Below are 26,937 nucleotides of genomic sequence, written 5' to 3' on the forward strand. Positions count from 1 at the left end.
CACACACACACACACACACACACATCCTCATCCTCATCTCACATCCCCGACCTGAAGAGGGGAACCGAAAGCCACAGTGTCCGCTGGATGATCATCTGACTTCCACCGGGAGTGGAGACCAAACCACCACCGCCACCTCACAACGTCACAGCAGCCCCACTTAAGCCGAGTGTGCCGTACCGCTCCACACCACAGACGAGTCGTGTAACAGTGTGTGTGTGTGTGTGTGTGTGTGTGTTGGAATTGGTTCTTCAGTTCTCTACTTCCCCCTTTAACAGCTGCTGGAGACCAGCGGAAGGTGAACCGAGAGGAGGAGGAGGAGGATGAAGAGGACAGGGAGGAGGTGTTCACCGTGGAGCTGACGAGAGGGCCCCACGGCCTTGGGCTCGCCCTCGTGGATGGCATGGTAAGAACAGTGTGTGTGTGTGTGTGTGTGTGTGTGTGTGTGTGTGTGTGTGAGAGAGAGAGACATCCCCCATCTTTCAGTTTTCTAGTCTCTCTTCCTTTATTCAACTTGTTTCTTCATGTCAGTAAAGTGAGAGCTGTTATAACAGTAATCTTTTCTGCCATGACATGTTTAGTACAAACTGTCATGGTAAGAACTGTGTGTGTGTGTGTGTGTGTGTGTGTGTGTGTGTGTGAGACACTCCCCATCTTGCAGTTGCAGAGTACAAAGAGTCATGGTTGGGGTTTTGTTTAGTGGTCCATTATTCTTACTTAACTCTGAAGAGCGTGCTGGCCGCTAATAGTCATTCCTGCCGTGACAGTTTTGTTTCCATAGCTACAAACGGTTCCATCTCCCTCCTGGGCGGTGTGATGTTCATCGGATGAGTCAGACCTCTCTGTTTTTCACATAACGCCTGGCCATACCACACAGCCGTCTCAGGAATAATCATGTTTCCCTTGGACGGAGGAAGAGGAGTGTAGGGAAACTGGGAATTTGAATGTTTTATCTTTCAAGGGACTTAATATCTCACGTTGAGAAATTCAACCATCTCCCCCACACACACACACACACACACACACACACACACACACACACACACACACACACACACACACACACATGTGCTCCTCAGCGGAGCAGCTGTGCAGATGTTCTCTGGTGCAGGGTGTGATCTCTCTAATCTAATGCGTTGCATTCTGTGGCCCAGTCCGAGAGCTCAGGCCCTCCTCTATGGGGCCTTGCAACATCAGAGTGGGTTTAAACACAGGGACCTCTTTGGCAATCCCTCCCCGTGAGGGGTGTCAGGTCCCTGTAATAGTGTTTTTGCTGCCTAAGTAAGTTTGCACACATGTGGTTATTTTTATTTTTTAAAAGGTGGGGGGTATTGGTTTTAAATTGTGTGTGTGTGTGTTTGTGTGTGTGGGTAGAAGCGGGTTGTTTTACACGAATCATCGTGATGGCGGGGTGCAGATTAATTTAGCTGGACTTGACCCCAGCCGGAGCTCATTGCTCAGCGCGTAAAAGCGCACATGTTGTGGAGGGGGCCACTTGAGAGCGGGCAGATTCCAGCTCCCCTCCCCAGACCTCATTTCTCTCCGTGGTGCGGCAGGAAACCAGAGGGCCCAACGCTCGGGGCACATAAACACGAGACACAGCGATTGTCGACGCACACACACACACACACACACACACACACACACACACACACACACACACACACACACACACACACAGCATTCAGCCGGGTTACATTCAGCCATCTGGTGTGTTTTTATTGTTTGTTTTGTTTTTGTTTGTTCTTTAGGCTTTTGTTTTTTCCTTTGTTCTTTGCAATGGGGCTTTTAACTCCAGCGAGTGGTCAAATTAAGACCTTATGGCCTCCATGAGGTTAAAGGGGTTTTTTTTGTCGCTCTGGTAAAGAAAATCATACGTTTAAAAACAACTCACGAATCCCAATGCAGGATCCCAAATCCCCTTCCTTCCTTCCTCTCTCTGGTTAGATGTTTGACCAACAGGACCTTCCTCAGGTAGCCAAGAGGATACAACCAAGCCCGCACCAATTTGGATTTGCTTTGCGACCTCAACCCCTGACCTAATTACCTGCTTGTGTGTGTGTGTGTGTGTGTGTGTGTGTGTGTGTGTGTGTGTGTGTGTGTGTGTGATGCTGTGGAGAGTAGATGGAGTAGTTGTGTGTCCTGAATAATGCCAGCTCTCTGAGCTTCTCTGGTCTCAGTTGATGCTCTGATTCTGGCCCTAATTTGCCTTGCGACCTTCGACCCTTGACCTAATCTCCTGCCTGTGCTCATTTGTGGCCCTACCAGAAGACGCCCCTGAAGATAAACGGCATCTTCATCAAGTCCGTGGTGCCCGACTCCCCCGCCGCACGGTGCCAGAAGCTGCGACTGGGCGACCGCATCCTGGCAGTGAACGGAGCCACCCTGGTGGGCATGGACTACCACACGTAAGGAACGCACGCACGCACGCACGCACGCACGCACGCACGCACGCACGCACGCACGCACGCACGCACGCACACACGCACACACACACACTACCATGCACACATGCACACACACACTACTACCACATACACACTACCGCATATACACACTACCGCATGCTAGGGGTGTCACGATACCAAAAAATCAGTAGTCGGTGCCAATACCATTTCAAGTCTTGGAGTTGAAAAACATTGGTATTGAGATGGTCAGTCAACTTGAATGCAAGTTTTAATCAAATGTCTGCTGCATAGCCTGCTAATGATGCTAACCGGATTTTAAACAGCAATTTAGCTAGTCGTCTTCTGTGCGTCATTGCGTTCACGATTGTGAATGTTTTATTTGGATTAAATGTGCATGTCGTGGGCGGGTGTCCATTGACCACGCACGAGAGCGGGCCAAGGAGAGTGAGCTTACTTCTACTGTTTGGTAAAGTTGCACGCATAGTCTACAAACGATGTGGAAGAAGAACTATCCACCCGGGCAGCGTCAGGTGCATCAGTACGACCACGCTTCCAGGAATGATTGGTTGGTTTTCATGGAGACAGACGCTGTGTGCACGGAGGGGACTGTGTGTGTGTGCATGCATGAGAGACAGACGCGTGAGTGACAGAGAGGGAGAGCAGGGAAAGGAAATTCAGCTTAACGAATGTTGCGTGTTTTTCAATAGCGTTGAAAAATAGATAAATAAATAAAATAAAAAGTAACGAAACCATATGTGGCGGCCAGTGCTGAATCTGTGGCGCATCGCCTCAAATTAGTCTATTGGGAAACACTGTATTGCCCCCATCAGTTCCGGAAGAGTCGCAGCACCAATGCTTATGCTGGCGTCGGTGCTTACGGTGCTTCGAAAAAATGGGCATCGCCGGTGTTTTTTAATTTTGGAATCGAGAGGTATCGCAAGTATCGGTTCTCGTGACATCCCTACCGCATGCACACACACACACACACACACACACACAAAAAGCACAGACACACAAACACACAGGCAAGAAAAAGGGAATTGTATACGTCTAGTGCTATGGGAAATAGTGGCAATTGTTGAAACATCTGTTGATGTTTTCTGACAGCAAACAGATTTTGGTCAGTGTAAGACTCATATCTGGTCTTATCTATTTGAACCTATATCTTACATGTATTGTTTTTTCTTCTTTCATGCCGTGTCTGGGATGTGCAGCGGCAGGGAGCTGATCCGCACGTCTGGGGACTCGCTGCGGCTACTGGTGGCTAAGACGGAGTCTCGATCCAGCGGCAGGGGCTCCATGACCAAGTGCTGAAACACGCCGCGAGCGGCACGGCACGGCACTCACCAAATGGACACGAGGCAGTTGAGGCCTCCGACAACCTCTAAAGGAATAACCGCGGCTTTTCTGACCGAGACAGACTCGTTCTCAGTCTACAAAAAGAAAGAGACAGAGACACTCTTTCTGTGTTCAGCCATTTATTTTTCATGTTCCTGTGTTCTTTCAAACAAACAAACAAACAAACAAAAGCATGCATCTCTTACACCAAAAAAACTGAGAAAGTCCAAACAGCCATGAAGGAGATAGGGGTGGAGGGTTGACTATCAGCACCAAAGAAAGCAATCCCACAACTGGAGATCTGCCTTGCCCCCCCAAAAACGAACACTCTGCAAAAGCATGATAGTGCTGATGAAGGCAAGCTATCTGCGGAGGCCTTCCCTCGGGCCATATTTAAGGTTGTCTTGTGGGGTAATGGTAAGCCCATGTTGCAATTCCCCTTCACCATCCCCATCTGAAGCCCAGTGCTGCTGGTCAGGTTAGGATGTCTGTGGCGAACGGAGATGCCTTCCGCAGCCGGGACTATTTGAGGACGACCAAGGTCACATCCACTCCGACTGGCAACCGAGCAGCGCCCGGACATCCTCCCTGCCAGACCACAAATCCCATAATAGCCCTCGGCATATTCTAACATGTTACCAAATATTACGAGAGGGTAAGAAATAGTGTCGGACTTCTCCAGGGGCGGCCATCTGCACACTTTTTTTACCTTCCTTTTTAAAACCAACATTTGTCTCCATTACCCGGTGGCTTTCGGAGATGCAAACATGTATGAAAGGACGCGCTATTCAGCTTATTTGCAGCCCTCAGAGAAGCCGCCCAACACGAGGACTGCTTCTTATAAGGACCTCTTTAGCACCACGTCAACAGTGTTATCGTTATTGGCGTTTTTATGATCAACAAAGTGAAAAGTGTTCAGTTATTATTTTGTAATATTTGTATTCTTTAATGTTGCCATATGTATTTAATAAATATTATTTGGAAATGAAAAGCCTGAAGAGCTCTGTGTGTTTTCGGGTGGCCCGAGCCAAACGTTGTGTGATTTACACACTGGTTTCCCTGACAGATGTTCTTTTTAGTCTGTTATGAAATTGTAGTGTGCGCGTGGGTTTGAATAGATTCCCGTCTTCCTGTGTCTCTGTATTATTTGTGTATATGTCTGCTTGCGTGCGTGCGTCTGTGTGTGTGCATTTGTGATGTGTGTGTGTGTGTGTGTGTGTGTAAAGTGGGACTCCAGCTGCTGGACAACCGCTGGGTTTTAACGGGCAAAAGCAGCAGGGATCCAAGGGTGTGTCCCCCACGGGGAATGCTGCAGTGGGCAAGACTGAGTCCGTTTATAGAAGCCTGCGGTTTCTCCGCCAGCCAGGCACCCCTGCGCTGCGTGTCTGCGTTTCGCCCGCCGCGCACTCCACCAGCCCGCCGTGCCTCTCCAGCGCTCGTCGCTCGCTCCGACCAGCGCCGTCGTAATTGGCCCGTTAAAGGCCCTCTGCTGTTGCAGGGTGTAATAAAATGGAGGACGCTAGATGAGAAAAGCATGGCCACAACTGCTGACACTGACGAGGGCTGTTTATGCTGCTTGGCTATGCACTTGTGTTTCCTGTGTGTGTGTGTGTGTGTGGTGTGTGTGCGTGTGATGCCACGAGTGCATCTGGAGTCTTGGTGCTGAAATTGGGCCCCTGGAGGTTCACTTCACCTCAGGTCAGGTGGAAAGACCGCTTTGCCCAGCAAGTACTGTACATTATAGCTGCTCAAATCAAATCAACCGTGGGAACTTCAAACCAGAAGCACATTTGAATGTGCACGTTCATAGTAAGCACAATAACAGAGTCCACTGCATTGTGTAGAAAGCGAGCCGTCCCATTGTCCCAGAAGAGATGTGTGAGACTCTCTCCTTTGTGACCAAAATAGAAAAATCATTTCACTGCAGCCTGTGCCTGTCTTAATCACAAATCACCACTGCTCTTTAAAAAAAAAAAAAAAACGCCCTGTGAGAGGAGTCGCCTATTTAAACCGCTGTTGTGCCGTCGACCCAACAGCCCTCTTGCGCAGTTGTGACACTTTGTGGGCAGCCTGTATGTATTTAGTGTCTGCTTGTTTGTTCCAAGTTGGACCGCGAGGGCTGGAGAAACAATCCCCCTCTCCAACACAAAATGGGTGGATGCCTGCCCCCCTTTTGCTCCACAGAGCAGAGGCAGCAGTTTCCATCTGCTATGTTTACTATTTATTTATTTATTTTGGAATTGAGGAATACGTGCACAAACGTTACACCAAATGTAACTTAGTAAACTTGAGTGTGTAGGGAAAGAGCGTTTAACACTATAAGGTAGAACAAACAAAAAAAGTACACTAAAGTCCTCATTCCTGAAATGCACCAATGATAAAAGTGTGTCTTTGCTTTCTAGTGGTGAGTTATTAGTGCATCACACCAAAGGAATGTGCTGATTATCCCGGGAGGAAGGCTCCGCCACTGAGCAAGCCATAAATCACCTATTCGGTTGCCATGGGTCACGATGGATGCCCCCTTCCTCCTGTCAAAACTACAGCTCCCTTTTGTGTGTCTCCAGACTGACTGACAAAAGGGCACTGTTATCTCTTGGAGGGGTGGTGGGGCGGGGCGGAGCAGGAAGCCTTATTAGTATTCAGGAAATGAACAAGTGCCCACTGCGGACTGAATCAGAGCCTCGGAACTCGGCGAGACCCGGGTGCCTTTATTACAACTGGCCTCATCACAGGGGCCGGTACACGGCTGGGTGACTCAGTTTCGGTAAAGTGATCTTCCCGCCCCAATTCCCCTGGGCTTGGGGGGTCTAATACGGGAGCTGGCCTAAACAGCATTGGCCTACTTGTTTCACATTTAGTGAGAAATACCTTTCTATACTTGCATACTGCAAGCATAGAGACGACTCGGTATCAGTGTCGCACAGCCACACCAGTCATTCCCCTTACAGCCAACAGTGTATGGGGGTGATGAGAAGATTCCTTCAGACACAGGAAATCCAGTCTGGAGACTGAGGCAAGTCAGGCTGTGAGGTGTGTGTGTGTGTGTGTGTGTGTGTGTGTGTGTGTGTGTGTGTGTGTGTGTGTGTGTGTGTGTGTGTGTGTGTGTGTGTGTGTGTGTGTGTGTGTGTGTGTGTGTGTGTGTGTGTGTGTGTGTGTGTGTGTGTGTGTGTGTGTGTGTGTGTGTGTGTGTGTGTGTGTTGGGGGGGTGTTGGTGCCGAAGGGGCTCTTCACTCGTCCCCATGCCTTTGGGGTGAGCATGGACCCAGCTGCCGGGTCATGCGGGACAGCGACGAGCAGCAGAGGAAATGGAGGAATGCAGAGAAATGTTCTGCTACTGAATGAGTAATTATGAGAGAATGTGTGATTATGAGTGGTTGGGGAGGTGATGCAGCCATGTTCAGCTGTCAAAAGAGACCAATGGGACAGCTGGAGCACTCTACAGGATATCCTGGTGCCACCAGATGATGAAAGAACCCAACAAATATGGACACTTTGGCCTTCTTTGTGTGTGTGTGTGTGTGTGTGTGTGTGTGTGTGTGTGTGTGTGTGTGTGAATATTAACAGCCAACTTGTCCTCTTTAACCAAAGTGGATGACGGAGTAAATGATTAAAGTTCTAATAATATTGTTTTAAGGTGCAAAGTGAGAAAAAAGGTTCCCACTGTCACTGATAAATTCCCGGGATTACTGATTCATCTGTTAAAGTACCTGCTCAATATAAGCTGCAAATGTTGAAAACGTAGTCTGGCATGTAGACAAGTCTCATGACATCACCACAGGTGTGTCTCAGGGATCAGTACTTCTATCAGGTCCCCTTCTTTTCTCTATTTACACAGCTTCCTAGGGTGAGATCATTCGCTGCCACAGATTTCACAGACCATTGCTATGCGGATGATACTTGACTTTACCTCACTTCCCCATATGATGACTACTCTTTCTAATTGGATTTCTGCGTATCAGGGATATTTTAGTCTGGATGAGAGTTTGACACCTTCATCTTAATCTCTCCAAAACTGGTCTTTTGGTGTTTCCAGCTAATACAGCTATTCCCCAAAAGATTAACATCCAGTTTAGCTCATCTTTACTGACCCCAGCTAAATTGGCATGTGACTTGGGTGCCCGACTAAATTTCTCAGTGCATAGTGTCAGTCACAAAATCATGTCGGCCTATCCTATTCAACATCAGGAAATGAGACCTTATCTGACACAGTATGATCATACGACTTCTAGACCAGGCCATGGTTCTTTCCCAACTATAACTCCTCTCCTTCATCCTCATCTACTTGGCCGCGACCAGCACCTCGAAAAAATACAGGTGTGTGCTGCTTTTACTTAAAACAAGTCTTTCCAAACTACTGCAATTCATTATTAGCTGGCCCATTGGTAGAATTAGTATGTTGCATTTTCTGAGTTAGTTTTCTAGTTTTGGGACTTTCAAGAAATGTTTAGACTAATCTGTTCACCTTGGACCTAATTAATTAATTAATTACCTTACAGAGAATGGTTTATATGTTTATGTTTTTGTTGATATTCAATTCAATATTTTCATTGTTGATACTGATATTGTTATTGTTGCTATTATTGCTATTATTATGCTTAATGGCTCTTCAACTTGATTTGAGGCAGGGGACAGGCCCACCATAGCATTCTGTCCTGCCCACTCAAAATTATGCATCTTAAAATAAAATATCAAATACTCTATGTATCAAAATAAACAACACTAGTCATGCTCTATAAAATGAGCTTGATATCACTTTGCAAACCTCGTATATATCTATCTGATCTAGTCCTTCATCAGTAGGCCTACACGGACTCTGTGACATTAAGTGGACAGTGTTTGGGGGCAGCAGCTTTTCTCTGCCTATGAATGAATCATGCCATAAGCTGCAAACAGTCAACAGATCAACTATGCCTGTTACAGTACATCTCATAGCATAAGCTTAAATGCTGGATCAGAGATGCACTCAGAAAGCCATAACTGAACTTGTCAAGTGGTACAAAGTGGGGACAAGTCTCTGACATGGTCAATGCATTTTGAATTTCCCCTTTGGGATCAATAAAGTATCTATCTATCTATCTATCTATCTATCTATCTAATGCATGCCCAGATTGAGCAATGTTGCAGGGCACCCACATAACCGGTTCCACGTGTTCCGATTGGATGATTAAAGTTATCAAGAAACTGATCATTTAGGTTCTCAAGAAACCTGAGGTGTGTGTGTGTGTGTGTGTGTGTGTGTGTGTGTGTGTGTGTGTGTGTGTGTGTGTGTGTGTGTGTGTGTGTGTGTGTGTGTGTGTGTGTGTGTGTGTGTGTGTGTGTGTGTGTGCGTGCGTGTGCGTGTGTGCGCGCAACCCACAAGTTACTCATCTTGCACTGAATCATCTTCCTGAATCTTAATACGATCACAACAAGTCTGGGCAATTGATGAATTAAAGGTATGCGATGCAAGATTTTCACCTTAATACAACCTTTAAAAAGCCAATTTACAAATAGCCTACTTATTTATAATGCCAGTCCTAGACTATGGCAACATTGCATAGACCTATAGGCCTATGCATGCAGCCCCTTCCACCCTGAAAACACTTGATGCAGTTTACCACAGTTCACAATATTTTATAACTGGGTATGGGTTTATATAAAATATATTTTGATACATAATATTATAAATATAATATTTTTAATCCAATTTGACATGTTGCTCACCCAAAAAAATACTAGCCCACGGTCCACCACGTTTTGTAGAAGGCTAGAACCAGCCCCGATAAACCATATCAGTCTGAAGTGATGGCCTCTCAGACATAGCTTGCGTTCGTCATGACAATCCAGTAGGCCTAATATACATTGTAATATAACGCCACCCAAAGGCGACCAGTTGTACTGGCTCAAAGACATACAAAATAAAAAAATAAAAATTACTGTGCGTGTTTCGGTTTAAAATGAAAAGATTACTGTGATATTTAAATACATATGATAAATAATAAATATGAGGGTATACAATTGTTGACTGCAGATCATACACAGTAAACAAGTTTGAAAATCTTCCAAATCATTAAACGGCGCGGAACAGAAATGATCACTGTAGGAACTCAAAGACACAGTCAAAGGTTGTTACTCTCTAAACTGCCCCCCAACATGGAAGGAGTAGTTAAAGCCAACCAACAGAGGACTTTGATAACCGGGTAAAAGTGGAAATGTTTATGTAATAGCCTCAAGCATAACAGTTATTAATGAATGCATGTTTATCAGTTTAACGGTCCGGTCAAGAATATGTACATGGCAAGCTTGTAAACCAAGCAACATCTTGACATTTTATCGTTAACGTTAACTCGCTGAAGCTTGAGGCGGCGAGCGTTATTTATAGTTAGCGTAACGTCACTGCGTTTAAGATTAGCAAGCTAGCTACACCTGAAATTCATATGAAGCGTCATACAATTTAGCAGAAATATGTCAACAACATCGTTGGATAAAGAACTGCAAGAACGTTTAAGAGAGGCCAGTGCCATCGGAGACATTGATGAAGTGCGGAAGCTGGTCGAGAGCGGAGTAAATGTCAACTCTCAAAATGAAATCAACGGCTGGTAAGTTAAGTTAAACATTGCTCATTGCAGTGCTTAAATGACATTATGCATAAGAAGGATTTCGTCATTGTTGTGAGAATGGGAACTTTTGAAATGAAGCAACAGGAGAGACGTCGAGGCTTGGTTTGCTAGCAGAATTGATCTAGTTGGCTAGTTAGCTTGCTAGCTAGCATGGGTGAAGAATGTTATCATCCATAAGCAAGTGTTAAGTTGTGAGCCAAGTGGCTGTCTAGCTTGCTAGCTGGGCACTACCACTACGTAGTTTCAGTAGGGCGTCTTCAAGCATTAAGTTGTTTTTGGCATGCACGCAATTTACGGATTAGATATTTGGCAGTAATGGTTGGTGTTGCCTAACACTCTCAAACGAGGTTAACCTTATTGCCAGGCAGAAGCCACTGTCTAACATGTTTGGATGATTGAAGATCGACCTCTTGCGTATTATAAATGCCAGCCTGAGTGTGATAATGTGTGAAACACTGATCTATAAAGAATACCTGTATATTCTTTATATACATATGTGATGTGGTGTGAAATATAAAGTCGAATGAACATTCTTAGTTTCGCACGTGGATTTCTCTGGCGGCCAGACGTCATCATCAGTCTTCCTCGTCGTCACTTGTTTCACGGTAGTAGTCTTACCTACAGGTATGCTGTTAGCTGTGCCCTGCTAGTTTAAATAGCAACCAAAAGTCTACTCCGTGATGTATTTAAATTAAATATTGACTTCATAGAAAACGGTGGAAGGCGAACGGATTTGGCATAAGCGTTTGTCCATCACTCCCCTCAACCTGTTAATGTTGTTCTCTTTCCCCTTCTAGGACATGTTTGCATTGGGCATGCAAACGAAACCATAAACACATAGTGGCATATCTTCTGAACTCGGGAGCTGATCAGAATATTGTAACCGCCAAGGAAGAGTTAGCAGTACAGTTGACTAAAAAACCGGAGATCAGAAGACTTCTAGGAAGTAAGTTTTCACATAATGTAATTGGTAAACTATAGCAATTAATTAAACTATGTTATACTGAATGAACCTTAATGAGGCCGAATCGTGACAAATAACTGACAAGAACTTTTGTTTGTGTGCCTCAGTGGAGGAGGAGGATGAACCAGAGCCAGTGAAAGAACCAGAGCAGCTGCCAATCATCCCCAGCTACCTGTCCAACCCGCCCTTCCTATTCACTGGGTCTGATCGAGATGATTTGATGATCACACAAAATGGCACCCAGAACGGCTCCAGTGACCTGGAGGACACCTCACCCGACAGTGAGCCAGCCACGCTGTCCCCTACCCAGGAGCACCCTCCCCAGCCCCAGCCGCCGCCACAGCAACCGCAAGCCCCGCTGTCGCAAACACATCCAAGTGCCCCGACGCGAGTCACACCTTCCCAGCAGCCACAGCACCCGCAGTCGCTGCCCAGCCCCCGAGACGGCGCGTTCATCCCGGTTTCGGAGCAGAACGGCGTGGTGTCCACCCCGACACCCACCATGAATGGCGGCCTGCCCATCGAGATCTCACCCGAGCCGCACCACCCCCACATTCTGGCGCAAAACGGCACGGTGTGCCCCACGGTGCCCTCCCCTGGCGCCAGCTCGGGCCAGCAGGCACCCATCAGCCGGCAGCAGTCCATCCCCCAGCAGCTCAACGGGCCCCAGGCCGCCGGCTCCATGCCCGCCTTCCAGCCTTTCTTCTTCACCAGCACCTTTCCTGTCAGCTGTCAAGGTGAGCACTCCATCCCTCCCTCACACCCTGAATTCATGGTTGGACATGTAATAATAATAATGGTATATTTTATTTATAATGCACTTTACATCAGTGATCTCAAAGTGCAGACATGTGTCTGTTCTGTCTGTGTATATAGTGACATTACACTGCATGTTTACATGTTGTTGTTGTTGTTGTTGTTCAATGAGCAAGACAAGACATTCATTGGCTATATGGTGAGGAGGACATTTTTCAGTCAGTGTATGATTGATGAAAGTTATCCCTATATGTGCTCTTTGTTGTCCACACTCCAACACCACCCTGTCAACACCTTTGTCTTCTCAGAGCTGGTTCTGAAGGTGCGCATTCAGAACCCCAATGCTCGAGAGAACGACTTCATTGAGGTGGAACTGGACCGGCAGGAACTGACCTACCGCTCGCTGCTGAGAGTGTGCTGCCGCGAGCTGGACATCAGCGTCGAGCACGTGGAGAAGATCCGCAAGCTGCCCAACACCATGCTGAGAAAGGTACCCACTAGAGGCCTCATATGCTGCCTTCCTGAAGGCTCAGGAAGTCAGACATTCCCTAGTTGGAATCTGCCAGGCAGGTCAGGAATTCTTACAGTTATAGTTACAGTTATGATGTCTAGCAGACGCTTTTTGTCAAAGCGACATGCAAACAAAACAACACAATAATTAAGTTTTGCAGTTGATCAGACTACAGAGTCAGTTAAAGAGAATAACAACATGAACAATAAACACTGTCAATATAAGCAAAGCTAATGAGAATAAAACAATGACTTCCCACTTCTAAACTTGGGGCAAGTCGATCTACCCTGATGCCAAAGTCGGAATTGAAGTCTGACCACTGATGTCTGACTGGTCTAGAATGCAGCACTGGATCATCATATCAAGAGGCTGTGACATAGCTAGCCTGGGGCCTATTGCACAAAACTAGGATAAGGGATTAACCCGGGATATCTTGGTTATCCTGGCTCAATTTATTCGTGATCCAGTTGCACAAAAGCGGGATAGGGGGCAGCAGGATATGTTATGGTATAAGTTACCATGGCGATTTATTCTGTGGAGCTAGCCTGCTCCTGACCAGGCTCACAGCCAAGATAAGTTGATTCTAATGGTAATTACATTATCTGATTGGTTCAGCTAGCTGTCATTCAAATGAGACCTCCACGTGATTTTTTTTAAAGAGCTGTAGATTCCATTTAGGCTATATATTATTTGCAACATGCATTTACTCGCAAAACACAGCAGAATGTCTGCCTAATACCATATGGATGTCATTTAAATTATGGTGGCCTTATAATTAATAACATAGCCTACTCGTTGTTTGCTTCTTTTTTGACAGATGTTTGATGAATAGGCTGCTGTAGTAGTTGATTGGAAGTGGAGGGGACATTTTTCGAAGGTGTTTTGAACTAATTCGGCTTTTAAGACAAATTAAGATACTTTGTGCATCTTTGCGGTGGCAAAGCGCTTCCTAATGACGTTGCGTGCCGAGACAAGGAAGCTCTCACACACGTGGGTGCATACGTAAATTTGCATTCAGTTGATCTGCCACACCTACTCCCGCTATGTAACAGAAATAATCATGATCCCCCATCCAAAAAAGTAAAACTTTACCTCGTTGTTAGTCTATATCAAAAGCGGTTGTTTACTTTGTGTGCAAGACGCTATTTTTCGCGTCTTTTTTATTCCAACCGCGAGTTATTGGGGGAGAAACGAGAACGCGCAGATACACCGGATAACTTACACCTGGCTTGATGAATCCGTGTCTGCTCATCCTGGATTGGTCTTTGTGCAACCAATTCAGCCGGTATGCTCTTGTTTAGGATTCAGTGATCGCGGCTCAGTAACTTATCCCGGATGTCTTAATTCTGCTTTTGTGCAACGGGCCCCTGGTTTAGCCAGCCTCAAATTCACTTTGGGAATACAGTCTTGCACTGCTGCCTTGTGGATGGATTCGTCATTGCTTAATTGCTTACTAATGGGCACAGACTGGGGGTAAATTGTAAATCCACTGAACCAGCCTTCAACCAGTGTGCATTGAGCGATATGCAATCCCGGCTTCACTTTGCTACTAATGATACAAGATGATATATTAGCCTTAAACCCAGTACTAGTGTCTGGCAGTGTTATCCTCTGATGAAGAAACGTACACATTCCCCTCAAGTTTCAGTTCGACGATATTTGATAGCCTTGCTAATTCTGTTTGTGTCACTGCTATGCTCTAAACTCTGCAGTGCAACTACATCTCAAACACATGTGTCACTTCGTCATTGTGTCACTCGCTAGTTGTTATAAAACCTGCCCCATATTAAATAAACCCCTGTGATTGGCCCGGCCAATTTGTTTTATTTTTTTATTTGTATAGATCTGGAAGGGGAGCGGCATCAGACTGGAGCTAGCAACTCGTCTGGTTCCCAGGCCATGACATGGCAAGAGTTGTAGCTTCTCCCTCAGTCATAGCAAAGAGAACTGTGGTGTGGGTAGTTCAGTGGGTGTTCAGGCTGTGGTTTGCATATTTCACAGTCCACTTTTGCATGTGGTGCCAGCGTCACAAAGAACCAGCTCAGATGCTTTTATATTCCTCAAGGGACAGGAAAAGCACAGTGACATTGAGACACTATTTTTTAACTCCTCCTTCAGAATTCCATCCCTACTTTGTAGCTTAGAAAGACCTTCATCCACCAACATTTACACATTTAAGTCTCGATCACAAAGATTTATAATTGACAGAACCAGTTGCAGACAACATATACAGACTACTACTGATTTAGAGTGTTTGTTTGTTTGTTTGTTTGTTTTATTATTTAATTGTTTGTTCAAATCTAGCATGGACATTCCATGTGAAATGAGGCGTTCTGAGCAAGGGCCCCTTGGCCTGTATTAAGTTGGTGATGCATAAGACCGCTTCTTGAGCAATGTTGCCGGGCACCATTCCTGAGTACTATCAGAGAATAGCAGTTGTTCCTCCTTCCTGCTTCTGTGATTCACTATCTGGCACTTCTGGACTAATTGTAAAAAAGGAGTTCACCAGAGCAACACAGATGTTAAGGCTTCAAATTTTATTTTGTTTAAAGTGCCAACGTAAAGGCTAAAGACTAACGTTCGACGTACTGCCGTCTTCGTCAGAGTCTAGTATGTAGTCAGTCAGAGTATACTTTAATATCCCAAAGTTGGGCAGTTTGTTTGGTCAAAGTCAACATTTCAGACACATAGGCATATTACCCCCCCAAACACGCCCACCCACACACAACAACAACAACAACAACAACAACAACAGTCAGTGAACTCCTCTTAATCTACTATCAGAGAACCTTTCTCAACCGTCTCTGGTATTATGGTTCGAGCCAGAGCCATAGAGAGAGTTGCGACACTCTTTGTTGCCGTCATGTGGTTCACGTACGCCTCAATAGTTCCTTAACAGCTGTGCTGTATGGCTGTATCGCACAGACAGCAGGGGGACGGGATAAATAATAATGATGATGATAATATTAACAACAAGTTTAATTAATATAGTGCCTTTCTCAAACCCAAGGCATAGTTTGCATAGTGGGAAGGAAAATACAAGCAAACAATGCAAAACACAACAAACAAACAAACAAACAAACAAACAATGTATATTCCTGATGCTGGAGGGCGGGATCGAGTAGCTCATTGGCTACTGACCAAGTGATTGGCAGTTCTTGGAACTTTTCCCATCTCCATAACCCGGACACTGGCATGGAATAGAGCTGCCATTTTCCACCGTCTCCTACGGGAGTGTGGCCACTCTGTTTTCTCTACCGGGCGTGTCCCCACCCATGTGCCCTCTGATTTAAACTTTGACCATCATATCAGTTTATCATGATCAGACAACTTGGAACCAGTTATGTGATTGCACATAACATTGTTCAAACATTGCACAATTTATTAACATCGTTAGTGTGCGTGAGTGAGAGAGTGGTAGTTTGTGTGTGAGGGAGAGCGTGTGTGTGAGAATGAGTGAGTGAGTGTTACTGTATGTTTGTGAGGGAGAGTGTTGGTGTATGTGTGTGAGGAAGAGAGTTTGTGTGTGTGGGAGAAATAGAGTGTTACTGTATGTGTGCATGAGAGAGAGTGTTGCTGTGTGTGTGCGTGTGTGTGCGTGTGCGTGTGCGCGTGCGCGCATGCAGGAGTGTTGCTGTGTATGTGTGTGTGTGAGAGAGAGGGTTTGTGTGTGTGGGAGAAATAGAGTGTTACTGTATGTGTGCATGAGAGAGAGTGTTGCTGTGTGTGTGTGTGAGGGAGAAAGTGTTGCTGTGTGTGTGAGGGAGAGAGTGTTGGTGTGTGCGTGCGCGTGAGCGTGAGGGAGTGTTGCTGTGTGTGTGTGAGGGAGAGAGTTTGTGTGTGTGGGAGAAAGAGTGTTACTGTATGTGTGCATGAGGGAGTGTGTTGCTGTGTGTGTGTGTGTGTGTGTGTGTGTGTGTGTGAGGGAGAGAGTGTTGCTGTGTGTGTGTGTCAGGGAGAAAGTGTTGCTGTGTGTGTGTGGTGTGTGTGTGGTGTGTGTGTGTGTGTGTGTGTGTGTGTGTGTGTGTGTGTGTGAGGGAGGGAGGGAGGGAGGGAGGGAGTGTTGCTGTGTATGTGTGTGTGTGAGGGAGAGAGTTTTGCTGTGTGTGTGTGAGGGAGAGAGTGTTGCTGTGTGTGTGTGTGTGTGTGTGTGCGTGTGAGGGAGGGAGAGAGTGTTGCTGTGTATGTGTGTGTGTGAGGGAGAGAGTTTTGCTGTGTGTGTGTGAGGGAGAGAGTGTTGGTGTGCGTGTGTGTGTGTGTGTGTGAGAGAGAGCGAGAGGGGGAGTGGGAGTGAGTGTGTGTGTCTGTGAGAGAGTGTGTGAAAGAGAGAGAGGTAGTGTTGTTGGTGTGTGTGTGAGGGAAAGAGTGTTGTTGGTGTGTGTGAGTGTGAGAGGGAAAGAGTCTCCATCAGGCCTGAGCACCAGCACGGGGCCCTGAGGCGGCTGTGTCCGGCTGGCTGCACCCATCACAGCGCTTGACCTCAGCGCCGAGGACGCTGCCTCTTGCAGCCAGCAGTCCTGCTCCCTGCTTCCTCTCCTCTCACGTCAGGAACACAGCCGGGAGGAGCTGTGTGTTTCACATTTAACAACCCCATAGTGTTAAATCTAGTCTGAGATAAACAAATGAGGAATGGTGAGCAGTTGAGTCTTCAGAAATGCCCCAAAGCTGTCGACTTTCCCCATATGGGGAGATCCGGGAAGCTAGCCCTTTTTTTTGATTGATTTATTTCTGGATTAAAGAAACCGTATGTAGGATTTTGGCCAAAATGAGTACTGCAATTACTTTCAAAATACTGTAGAGCGTGAATCGCCTCCCCCTCCCCTCTGAGTCACGGTTGCCAGCTAGCTGCAGCAGGAACGTAGGCTGCTAGCTTTCAATGGCAAGTGCTGTTTTCCTCAGCATAATGACAGAGAAACGAACTCACTCTGATAATGCATTGCTAACGTTAGCAATGAGCTGCTTTTATTTCCCAAACAATTCCTTAGCCTACCTTTTCAATTCAATGACCCACCTCCTCCATATGGCCAACATAACGTTACTTTGCACGAACTTGCATAATTTGTTCAACTGTCATGAATAGGCTATTTAAAATGTCCATTTACAGTATCCTACAAGTAAGTTAGCCAAACTGATGAATCTTTACCTGTCCAGGAGCAAATTAACAACACTGACGTCTGTCTTCAAATTCTTCTCCGTTTTCAGCCGTCTCAATCTCCTAAATCCTTGTTTTATTTAGACGTATTTCGGATTCATAATAAGGTCTTTTAGGTTCCATAACGGTAGCAGCTAGACATTTTTTATCCAACACGTTTGTAGCTGCAGCTGTCTATGGTGGTAACTAGCATAGCTGGCAACCCGGATGGCGAAATACTACTGACTTCGTGATTCGTAGATAAGTGTAGGGCGGCGCATCAAACCAAAACACAACATAACAACATCAACATCAGTTGAGGGCTGCAACTTCACTTTTAAATGAAAATATCTTGGCCGGACTACTGTTGTCAGTGATATAAGTATTTGAAATTAGCATGATTTCTAAATGTCTAGTGACATATCAGGGCCATTTTATGATTAATTGAAATACATTTCCTACATACGGTTCCTTTAAGTCAAAAAAGAAAAGGATGACATGCAAAAGTACAATACTTATTTCCAGCATGGTCCTGGTGGTTGTTGTTGTACTGCAAGTCAGGTTCCATGTTGGAAAAAAGTTTGCTGTCTAACTAAGATCACAAAAGCCACTCTAAATCAGATGACAAAAGAGTGTAGGGAAAAACATCTGCATTTCAGACCTCTTCGTCACCCTGAGAGTTGAACAGGTGCAATTGTTAAAAATACCCTTGTTATTTTCCCATAGGAATAACCGTGAGTACCTGAATCTCCTTATATGGGCAAAGATGGCAGCTTTTTTTGTAGGCAAACTTCAGAGGTGTATTCTGCTCAGCACACTGTTTCCTGCACCATCATGTCATGTGATCTCATCTCTCTCTCGTCCTCTTGTGTGACTCTGCCCGCAGGACAAGGACGTGGCGCGGCTGCAGGACTTCCAGGAGCTCGAGGTGGTGCTGGAGAAGTCCGAGGGCCTGTCGCTCTTCACCGGCGGCAGTCTGGCCGACCGGCCCTGCTACAACATGAAGGCCTCCCGCCTCACCTACTGAGGCCTCTAGGTGGCGCTCTGCCCGTCGCCTTATGCCCATCGTCGCTTGGGTTCCTTTACAAAATTCTGTTACGATTTGTCTTACAGCCTCTCCGTTAACCAGCCAAGAAGGCCCTGTTTTCCTCATCGATCTGTATCATGATATGACTCGTTTCCTCAGTGGTCTTTATCATGATTCTAAAGGTGTCTTTCTACTCATCATGCCCCCACTAGTTATATTAGCCAAGCATGGGTCCTTTGGTGGAAAGCCAGATAGTCGGTAAATCTATACACACACATATACACGCATACGCACGCACACACACACACACACACACACACATGCACACACACACACATACACACACACACACACACACACACACACACACACACACACACACACACACACACACACACACACACACACACACACACACACACACACACACACACACACATAAAGAGTGCTGCTGTCTGCACGAGAATAAACCTGCAGTTTTCTTATCTCTCCCCCCCCCTCCCTCTCTCTCTCTCTTTCTCCCCCCCTCTTTCTCTCTCCGTCTCTCCCCCCCATAAACAAGGCTGGGGAGACTGGCTGCCTTGACCCAGTGCAGTGTGTTATTCTCTAACGTTCCCGGAGCTGTGCCTCCAGTATTTACTAGTGTCCTTGCTAGTCCTCGGTGTGCCATGTTAGCTCCATGTGTAGCGCTGAGCGGTAGGTAGCGCGCTAACGTTAAGCACTAGCCCCACTTATTTTAGGGGGAAAAATGGCTCTCGAGCCTGTCGGAGCACACTCTGGGTGAACCTACTTGTCTAAGAATGCTGTGGGGAAACATTTTTATTTTATTTCATAGAGCCCTTGTGCACTTTATTGAGTTGGGATCCCATTATTATATGTGATATTTGGGACGTTTTTTTTTTTTTTTTTTTTTCATTGTTGTGATTGTGTTTTAAAGTGAAATGTCCATAGCTGTAAAAATTCTAATACCAAATACTTATATTAACCATTTAGACAAAACTCTTCAGAGAAGACTACCAGTCAGAGCATAATGTTTTATTAATAATCTTGGCATGAGGAAACCAGTCGTTCATGAGCGGAAATGAGTCATGTAGCAGACGTGTGCTAGTTCAGAGGCAAACTAGAGGTAGTTTTAGAGGGGGAGAGGGTAAAAAAAGAGCTTCCACAACACTTAGCTTCCTTCCCTGGAATCACTCTTAATAGGTAGGGGGGTACGTAATACAATCACAGTTGCAAACGATGAGCTTCTTCTGACATGGCAAGATGTCATATCTTTGTTATTCAATTTTTTTTATTTTTTTTTTAAATCTTGATTTAACGTGACTAGGTGTTTGCTTCAATAGGAGTTGTTTTCTGTTGCAGATTACAGTCCTCACTGCGACGCCATTATGAGAAGAAAAAAAAAAGAAGCCTAGCCTCTCCCAAACCAAATGGTTTTTCATACCTGATCAAGACTATAAAAGTGAATATTGAGCTTACCTTCTGCAAATATGCACGTGCCATTCCTGGCTTGCATATTAGGAAAAAGGTCCAGAGGTGCACTATGTGTATAGGAAGAATATAACACTCACAAATATGTTTTAACGTGTTCATGGGCGGCTATTCAACATCGTTATCGTCAGAGAGAGCTATAGAGAAAGCTCTTATTTTTCCTTTAATATTATTAATATTATTTCTGTTTTAGTTGTTTTAGCAGTGAGTGCCCAAAACCCTGTGATTTTTACTATTAAAACGTTTATAACGCCCATCTCGTTTATGTGTAAAACACTAATCTGCTTTAATATTTTTATTTACTGTATTTTTGGGATAGGTGTCCTTATTTTTTAATATACAAAAAAAAAAAAACTAGCTGTTATAATTTTCTCCGTTGGAGTCTGTTGCCCATGGAGAGTGTGAAACAGAAAGAGGGGGAAGCTTGTGGACCCACACTACAGTGGAGATGAAGCCAAGCGCATCACCACCCCCTGCAAACGTGTGCAAAATGGCTGACAGGAAGTGCTGAAGGAAGCAGGGTTGGAGGGCGGGCGGGAGGGAGGGAGGGAGGGGGGTGGGTTGGGCATGGGTGGGTGAGCTGCATGTCCGCAGCGTTGGCGGTGGCGGCGGCTGTTTGTTCTGTTTGTGAGGATGTTGAGTGCTTTTAAAAATAAACGCTGGCCCTGGGAAAGGTGCTTGGTGGAAAAAAAACAACAAAACAAGCTGGACTGTGTGATTGGTTGCCCCTCCTCTGTTACAGTGTCTTAGTAAGCGCTTTTGTTTTGTTTGTTCCTTTTGTGAATTGCTTTTCCATTCAAGGGATTTTTGGCAGATTCTAGGACTGTTAATGGGTTCAGTTTAGTTGTACCTGCCCATTCAAAGTCTGATATTGTTATGCTCAAGTTAGGATCCTAGAGATGGTGCATTAATATAATATGAAGTCATTCAGCCTTGACTTTGAGAATGTAACTGGGGTGTGGGAGCACTTACATGGGGGCATTTCTCAACCAGAGTGTCCATTGTGAAGATGTCATGAGCTGTTATACTGTAGCACACCACAAGAGGGAGTAATCAAATCAGTGTTTGCTCAAATCAGTGCTGCCTCAGAGATGACCTGCCTTCCAGAATCTACTTGACCCATGGGTAGATTATTTCAAAAATAGGATGTTAAGCTATTTTCTTTGTCTCTTTAAACTCTTGATACTTACCAGTCATGCCGCTGAGAGAACTTGCATACATTCAAAAAACAATGCTGGAGTTAGTTAATGCAGCGAGGACTACTGTCCATATGTCTGCTGACAAATTTGGATTTAACAACCTACTGTCAAAGCAGTTCAAAACTCACAATACAACTTCATCTTTAAGTCTTGGTATTTGTTGGCTTAGTTCAGTGGTTCTCAAAGTGTGGGGCGGGCCCCACTAGTGGGGAATAGAGACATGACAGTTGGGGCACAATGAACAGGAGGACATTTGTTCTTTTGTGCCTTTCTTTTTTGATGAGGAAGATTAAAGATTCGAAACAAAATAGCCAGCCACACACAAACATAAGGCATAGACAGACCAACATATGAATTATATATATAACATGTACTGTATATAACATCTCAATCAGCGGACTGAGACAGGAAATATAGGCTAATGTGAAGATGTGAAACAAAGTCTAGTCTCAAGACGAGCATACCAATAGGTCAAAAGGTGTGTAAACTCATTTGTTCCAAAACAGTTGGATGAGATGTAAGTCAAAAGTCACTAAGTCAACAAAGCATCTCAAGTTTCTAGAGCAATAATCCCTGAAAGAAGACATAACATGCTCGCCCTCCCTGACGATTTGTCCTGTGTTTAGTCTGTTTGATTTGGCACAGGACTCTCACAGCCGACTCGCATAAACGCAAAACACACACTCACACCAGCAGCCGGCCCGGAGCGACCGGTAACCCAGTGGTGGTGTTGGACTGACCCACTGCAGTTCCAGGCAGGGCCCGGCGCTCCGAATATGCAGCTGGGCCGTCCTGGCACGTTGCCACATGTGCTTGGAGCAGGTGGCCATCTGACCTTTTGAGTCCCATGTTAAGTTGCTGGTGTGACTACAGACCTCTGAAGTTCCCTACAAGAAAGATCCAAAAGGTGCCATCTTTTCCCGAAAAAGGAGATCTGGATCTCCTTGTATGGGCCATGATTGTACCCAGATCTCCTTATATGGGCAAGGGTGGCAGCTTTTGGGTTATTTCTGTTGGCGAGCTACAGAGGTAGGACGATTGAGTCAATATTTGTCAGTTCTGGATGGTCACCATCATAACTCAAATGAGCTGATCAGAAATGGTTATAATGTAGCTTGTGTAGATGGACCTGCTCCTCTGCCTTATGTCTTACCTCATGTATTGATTCTGAAATCTGACCAAAACTCACTCAATTAGAGGAATGCTAATTGAACCTGATTGAACTCGAGAGCACCACAGTTACTCCAGCATTATGACTGAAATACATACAAGTTTTATTTTCAAAAAACTCAACAAAGGTCTTTTTCTGTATTTTCCCGGGGACAGGCAACCAAAAATGGGACTGTCCTCTGAAACCGGGGACATCTGCAGTAGTCACCCTAGCTTGGGGCCTTGAAGCAAGGACGCATCAAGGGTAATGTCTCTGGAGGATGAGTATTACATGCATGTGTGAGGCCAAAACGTGTCAGTGAGTGTAAGAAGCTCTGCTCCGTATTGTGTGCCTTCCAGATGTCACAAGCACAGGCTGTCCGTTCCACTCTCACACGGGAGCGGCAGACCCTCTTACATAACGGCGTCGTGCTGACACAGAGAGTACAGAGAGTGACAACTTCTTGCTCAAGTGAGCGTGTCTCCGTAGTCCGTACGTCTGGACGACGTCTGACCCCTTGGACAGTCAAGGGGTCAGATTAACACAACAGTCCCCTCTCCTGTGTCCCCCACTCAGACAGGGCAGTAATCTCATAAACGGCCATAATCCAGTCAGTGCTTTCATTCTCTTCATCAACCTCTGCCCTTCATCGGACGATGACTACATCCACGCTGAGAGCCTTTTCAGGCCTAGGCACTGAATGTTCTAGAGGCTGTACTAAGTAGAAATACCACAGGTTCTCATTTGTGATGGGAAAGGGCTGTGGTCGTGCCACCAGGGCACTTCTCTGGGGGGATAAGCACGAGCAAGAGGTACTTACAGCTTTAGCATAACGCCATATAAACTGGGTTTTCATTGCCAGGCTATATCAGGCATTAAGGAAAAAACGCTGTTCCTTCATGCCCTGAGAGTGTGTAAGAATTTCACGTGTTTTCATAGTCCCTTACTAATTACTGTTTCCTGAAATTCTTCTCGTAATGCCACGGAAGATTATAACTTCCTACAACTCTGAAAAGCACTCAAGTAGCTAGGTCAAATTCAACCGATATCGAATTGTGTTCCTCAACAAAAAGTGTCAGAGTTGATCTCCAAACTCCTGATGCTGCCCTCTTCCGAGTGTATGTGAAATGCCTACAACCAAACACAAAAGTTGGAGGGTGTCAGAGTAGCAAGTGTCAGCCTTCCTCTCCTCAGTCTCCCATCAATCATGATGACATCACGAATGATGAACACTAACGTTACCATTAACAAACCATTAACTGGGGCATGTCATGTGATGCTATTCGCAGCTATCGCATACCACCCTTGCGTCCATCATATTTTCTGCCTGACATCCATAGGTTGTCCATCACCTGAAGGCCTTGCTCCTGCCCTTTGGGTTCCTGCATGAATCAACCCTTGTGACATTGATTAGTGGGGGGGGAGGACGGAGCAGCTTAGACCTGTGCCCTCCTGCCTTCCTTAAGCCTGTGAACTATTTCCTAGTATGTGTGGGTGACAGGCAGAGGAGGGTCCTGGTGGGGTGAGGTCGGCACCCAGCACCGTGTATCCACAGCCGAACGGCAGGCAGCCTGTCGCCATTAGCCTCGGCCCAGGCCTCTATAAGCCAGACGGGGTTGCGGCAACTCACCCCTCCCAGCATGGTCCAGTGTTGCAGCAACTCTCCAATAATCCAGCCGGCCTCACGATGCTCAGACCTGGCTCCACGTTTACGTTTTTCAGCCCCCTAATCTAGATTGGCTAAAAAGATTGGCAGTTCCTAATGAGAATACATTTCCAAGCCAGTGTCCTTATTTGACCATTTTTTTTTTTTTTTTAACAAAATTTGCATTGTACAACTACTGTAGACTCTTGCTAAGCACACACTGTCCTGAGATACTGTTAAGAGTATCTCAGGGGAAAAAGTTTTTTAAGGTGTAAGCTATTATTCAAATGATGCCTTTGCCATTTTCTAAATTACGACTACAATCTCACTTCAGTTCATACAAAGTTATAGAATAGGGCTGGAACTATAAGACTGTTGGGATTGTTGGCAATGCAACTATTGCAATGCTGCTATTACACCGGCAAACTTGTCCATACAGTACGTGCATAAAAATGATGATGATGACTCATAAGTTTAGGTAAACATCATGAATTGATGAAGAGATAAAACTTTTGACATGATTTTTCACAGCCCATGGTGTAGTTGAATCATACTTACAGGGAAGCTAAATGCTTATAAGGAAACGGCTCTCAGGCATTCCCAGAGCATGGGGAAGCTGTATAACTTCCCACTGTCTCAGCCAACTGTACTATACACCCTTTACAAGAAAAAACAAAAACAATGCTTGAACTATTATGTTCCCATACTTCCTCTGCATTACATGTGGAATGTTAAAACTGAAGCCTTGTGAGAACTGTGATACTGATAATGGAACTCTCTTGGTTTATAGTATCACTACCATATGATCACTACTGATATAATGCATCTCCCCATGTTACATCTGATCGGTCCAGTTTCATTGTTAATGATGATTTGTCGTCCTCTCACAGATGTATTTCAACTTCTTGTCATTTCAATGAGCTGTCCTGGGCTACAGGTGTCAAAGGATCACTTTTCAAGAGTTTTAATAATGCTTGTGTGTTGAAGAGACAAATTCACTCGTGTTGCACGTAGCGAGCAGACAAGCTTGACAGCATAAAAACCACACGGACGTCTGCTGCTTCGTCTGCTGTAATGTAGCCATGGCAACACAGTGGAGTAGGACTTTGGTAACATCTCTGTACAGTGTACTGTAGCAAATGCATACTTGCTTTGGAGTGTTTTATTGCACTGCATTTGTCTTCTGACTCCCCAGAAGGCCAGGGCCAGCTCAGTGTCAGTTGGGCATGTGTGTGTGTGTGTGTGTGTGTGTGTGTGTGTGTGTGTGTGTGTGTGTGGGGGTGGGGGGGTTGTTGAGCGCTGGAGTTGCTATTCTGCGTTGGACACACACTCAGGCCAGGCCAGCCGTGCAGCGCCGCTGGGAATGTGAGGTCTCCGCCGCGCCCCGGCGGGGGTGAGAGGGCAGGAATGGACTGGACAGACTGGTAGTGGCGTGGAATTGGTGTGAAATGCACTTAATGCAACGTGTAAACACACACACACACACACACCGAGAACACAAACACGCTTTTAAAGGTCAACTAGTGTTGGAGGGCAGTCATACTGCTTCCATGAATGTATAACGTACACTTGATGACCTTTTCCTTGTCCAGTCTAAGCAGTGTGTGTGTGTGTGTGGTGTGTGTGTGCATCTGAGTGAGGTTAGGTCTGGGGTCTGTTGGGCCTCAGCCTCCCAGCAGGAGCTGTGCTTGGGAAGGAAAGGCTGTATGTCGACTGCAGACATGCATGTGAGGTACAATGGCTCAGCACAGTTTCCCACGCTGTTTGTCACATTCTCCCTCTTTAATACTAATAGTCTGCTGAAAGTTTTTTTCATTCTTTCCTTTAAATAAGTGTAAAGAACAGGTTCCTTTTACTTATGGTATACGGTATATATAAAAAGAAACTTGAAGTAATGAGCTGAAACTATTGTTCAATATTCTACTATTGTTCGGTTTCTTGATCATTGGCTATTTTAATATAAACACACCGACCTGAAACTGCAGGAGGCTTTTGTTAGGTTGAGGGTTATAGACCCAATGGAGGCCCCTTCAATGCAATGCTTCATGAAATGAACTCTTCCTCTTTAGACATTACCAAGTCTTCCACTTAACTCTATGAGAATTCCCTCTGTTACAGTCTGCATTCCTACGACTGATGAGGAAACAGTGTTGATATTACAGCGCCCCCTGGTGTTATTTTAAACACATTGGTGCTGCCCTATATTTCAGCGCACGGCAGGATCATGCTCAAAGCCATATGCAGAGCTGCGTGATACTCATGTAGCTTAACTGTGTCGGATCATGGGGAAATTAGGTTTCCTCAAAACATCTAGGTAAGACCTTAAAGATCTTATTGTCCATCAAGAAGTGCCTTGGCCAAGACAAGTTGGGCAAAACATGACTTGCTATCAGGAAAACAGGTAATAAAAACGAATAATAACTTAGAACAATGCGCGACAATATAAACAAAAACACTTCAAATATTTTAAACAGAAATACACATATGTTTTGTTTGTTCTCCATTTGTTTTATGACGTTAATTCTATCTTCTTTTTCGCAGCGAAAGGGTTAAAAAGGTGTTTCAAGTTCAGGTAGCCTGCAGAGTCAGAATTCGTCAGATTTCCAAAAGTTGGTCTTTGTGTTAATCACTATGGCTGGAACAATAGTCACTGTAGTCTTGATGGAGAACAACTAGCACAATTCAATGATATTATATCCTAAGTAACAGGGTTGCAAT

The 26,937-nt window shown here is 45.3% G+C and overlaps 2 protein-coding genes across 3 annotated transcripts in view; both read left to right on the forward strand.

The window, feature by feature from the left end:
- Window positions 1-4,737, forward strand: part of radil2a (Ras association and DIL domains 2a) — a 38,239-nt gene extending 33,502 nt beyond the window's left edge. The window contains exons 14-16 of the mRNA XM_062533202.1: window positions 279-406; window positions 2,269-2,408; window positions 3,623-4,737. Of these exons, the coding sequence (XP_062389186.1) occupies window positions 279-406; window positions 2,269-2,408; window positions 3,623-3,722 (368 nt within the window). The 3' untranslated portion in view covers window positions 3,723-4,737. The remainder of the gene's footprint in view (window positions 1-278; window positions 407-2,268; window positions 2,409-3,622) is intronic.
- A 5,141-nt stretch (window positions 4,738-9,878) lies between these two features.
- ankrd40 (ankyrin repeat domain 40) lies at window positions 9,879-20,479 on the forward strand. Of its 2 annotated transcripts, none has more exons than XM_062533203.1 (5): window positions 9,879-10,324; window positions 11,143-11,291; window positions 11,417-12,046; window positions 12,374-12,555; window positions 18,594-20,479. In XM_062533203.1, the coding sequence occupies exons 1-5, from the start codon at window positions 10,191-10,193 to the stop codon at window positions 18,732-18,734; spliced, it is 1,236 nt and encodes a 411-aa protein (XP_062389187.1). In that variant the 5' UTR covers window positions 9,879-10,190; the 3' UTR covers window positions 18,735-20,479. The 2 variants fall into 2 exon arrangements, with proteins under 2 accessions (XP_062389187.1, XP_062389190.1); XM_062533206.1 differs by lacking the exon at window positions 9,879-10,324 and adding an exon at window positions 10,854-10,969.
- Window positions 20,480-26,937: the final 6,458 nt, after the last annotated feature.

Source organism: Sardina pilchardus, chromosome 3 (genome assembly GCF_963854185.1).
Source record: "Sardina pilchardus chromosome 3, fSarPil1.1, whole genome shotgun sequence".
Classification (NCBI taxonomy): domain Eukaryota; kingdom Metazoa; phylum Chordata; class Actinopteri; order Clupeiformes; family Clupeidae; genus Sardina; species Sardina pilchardus.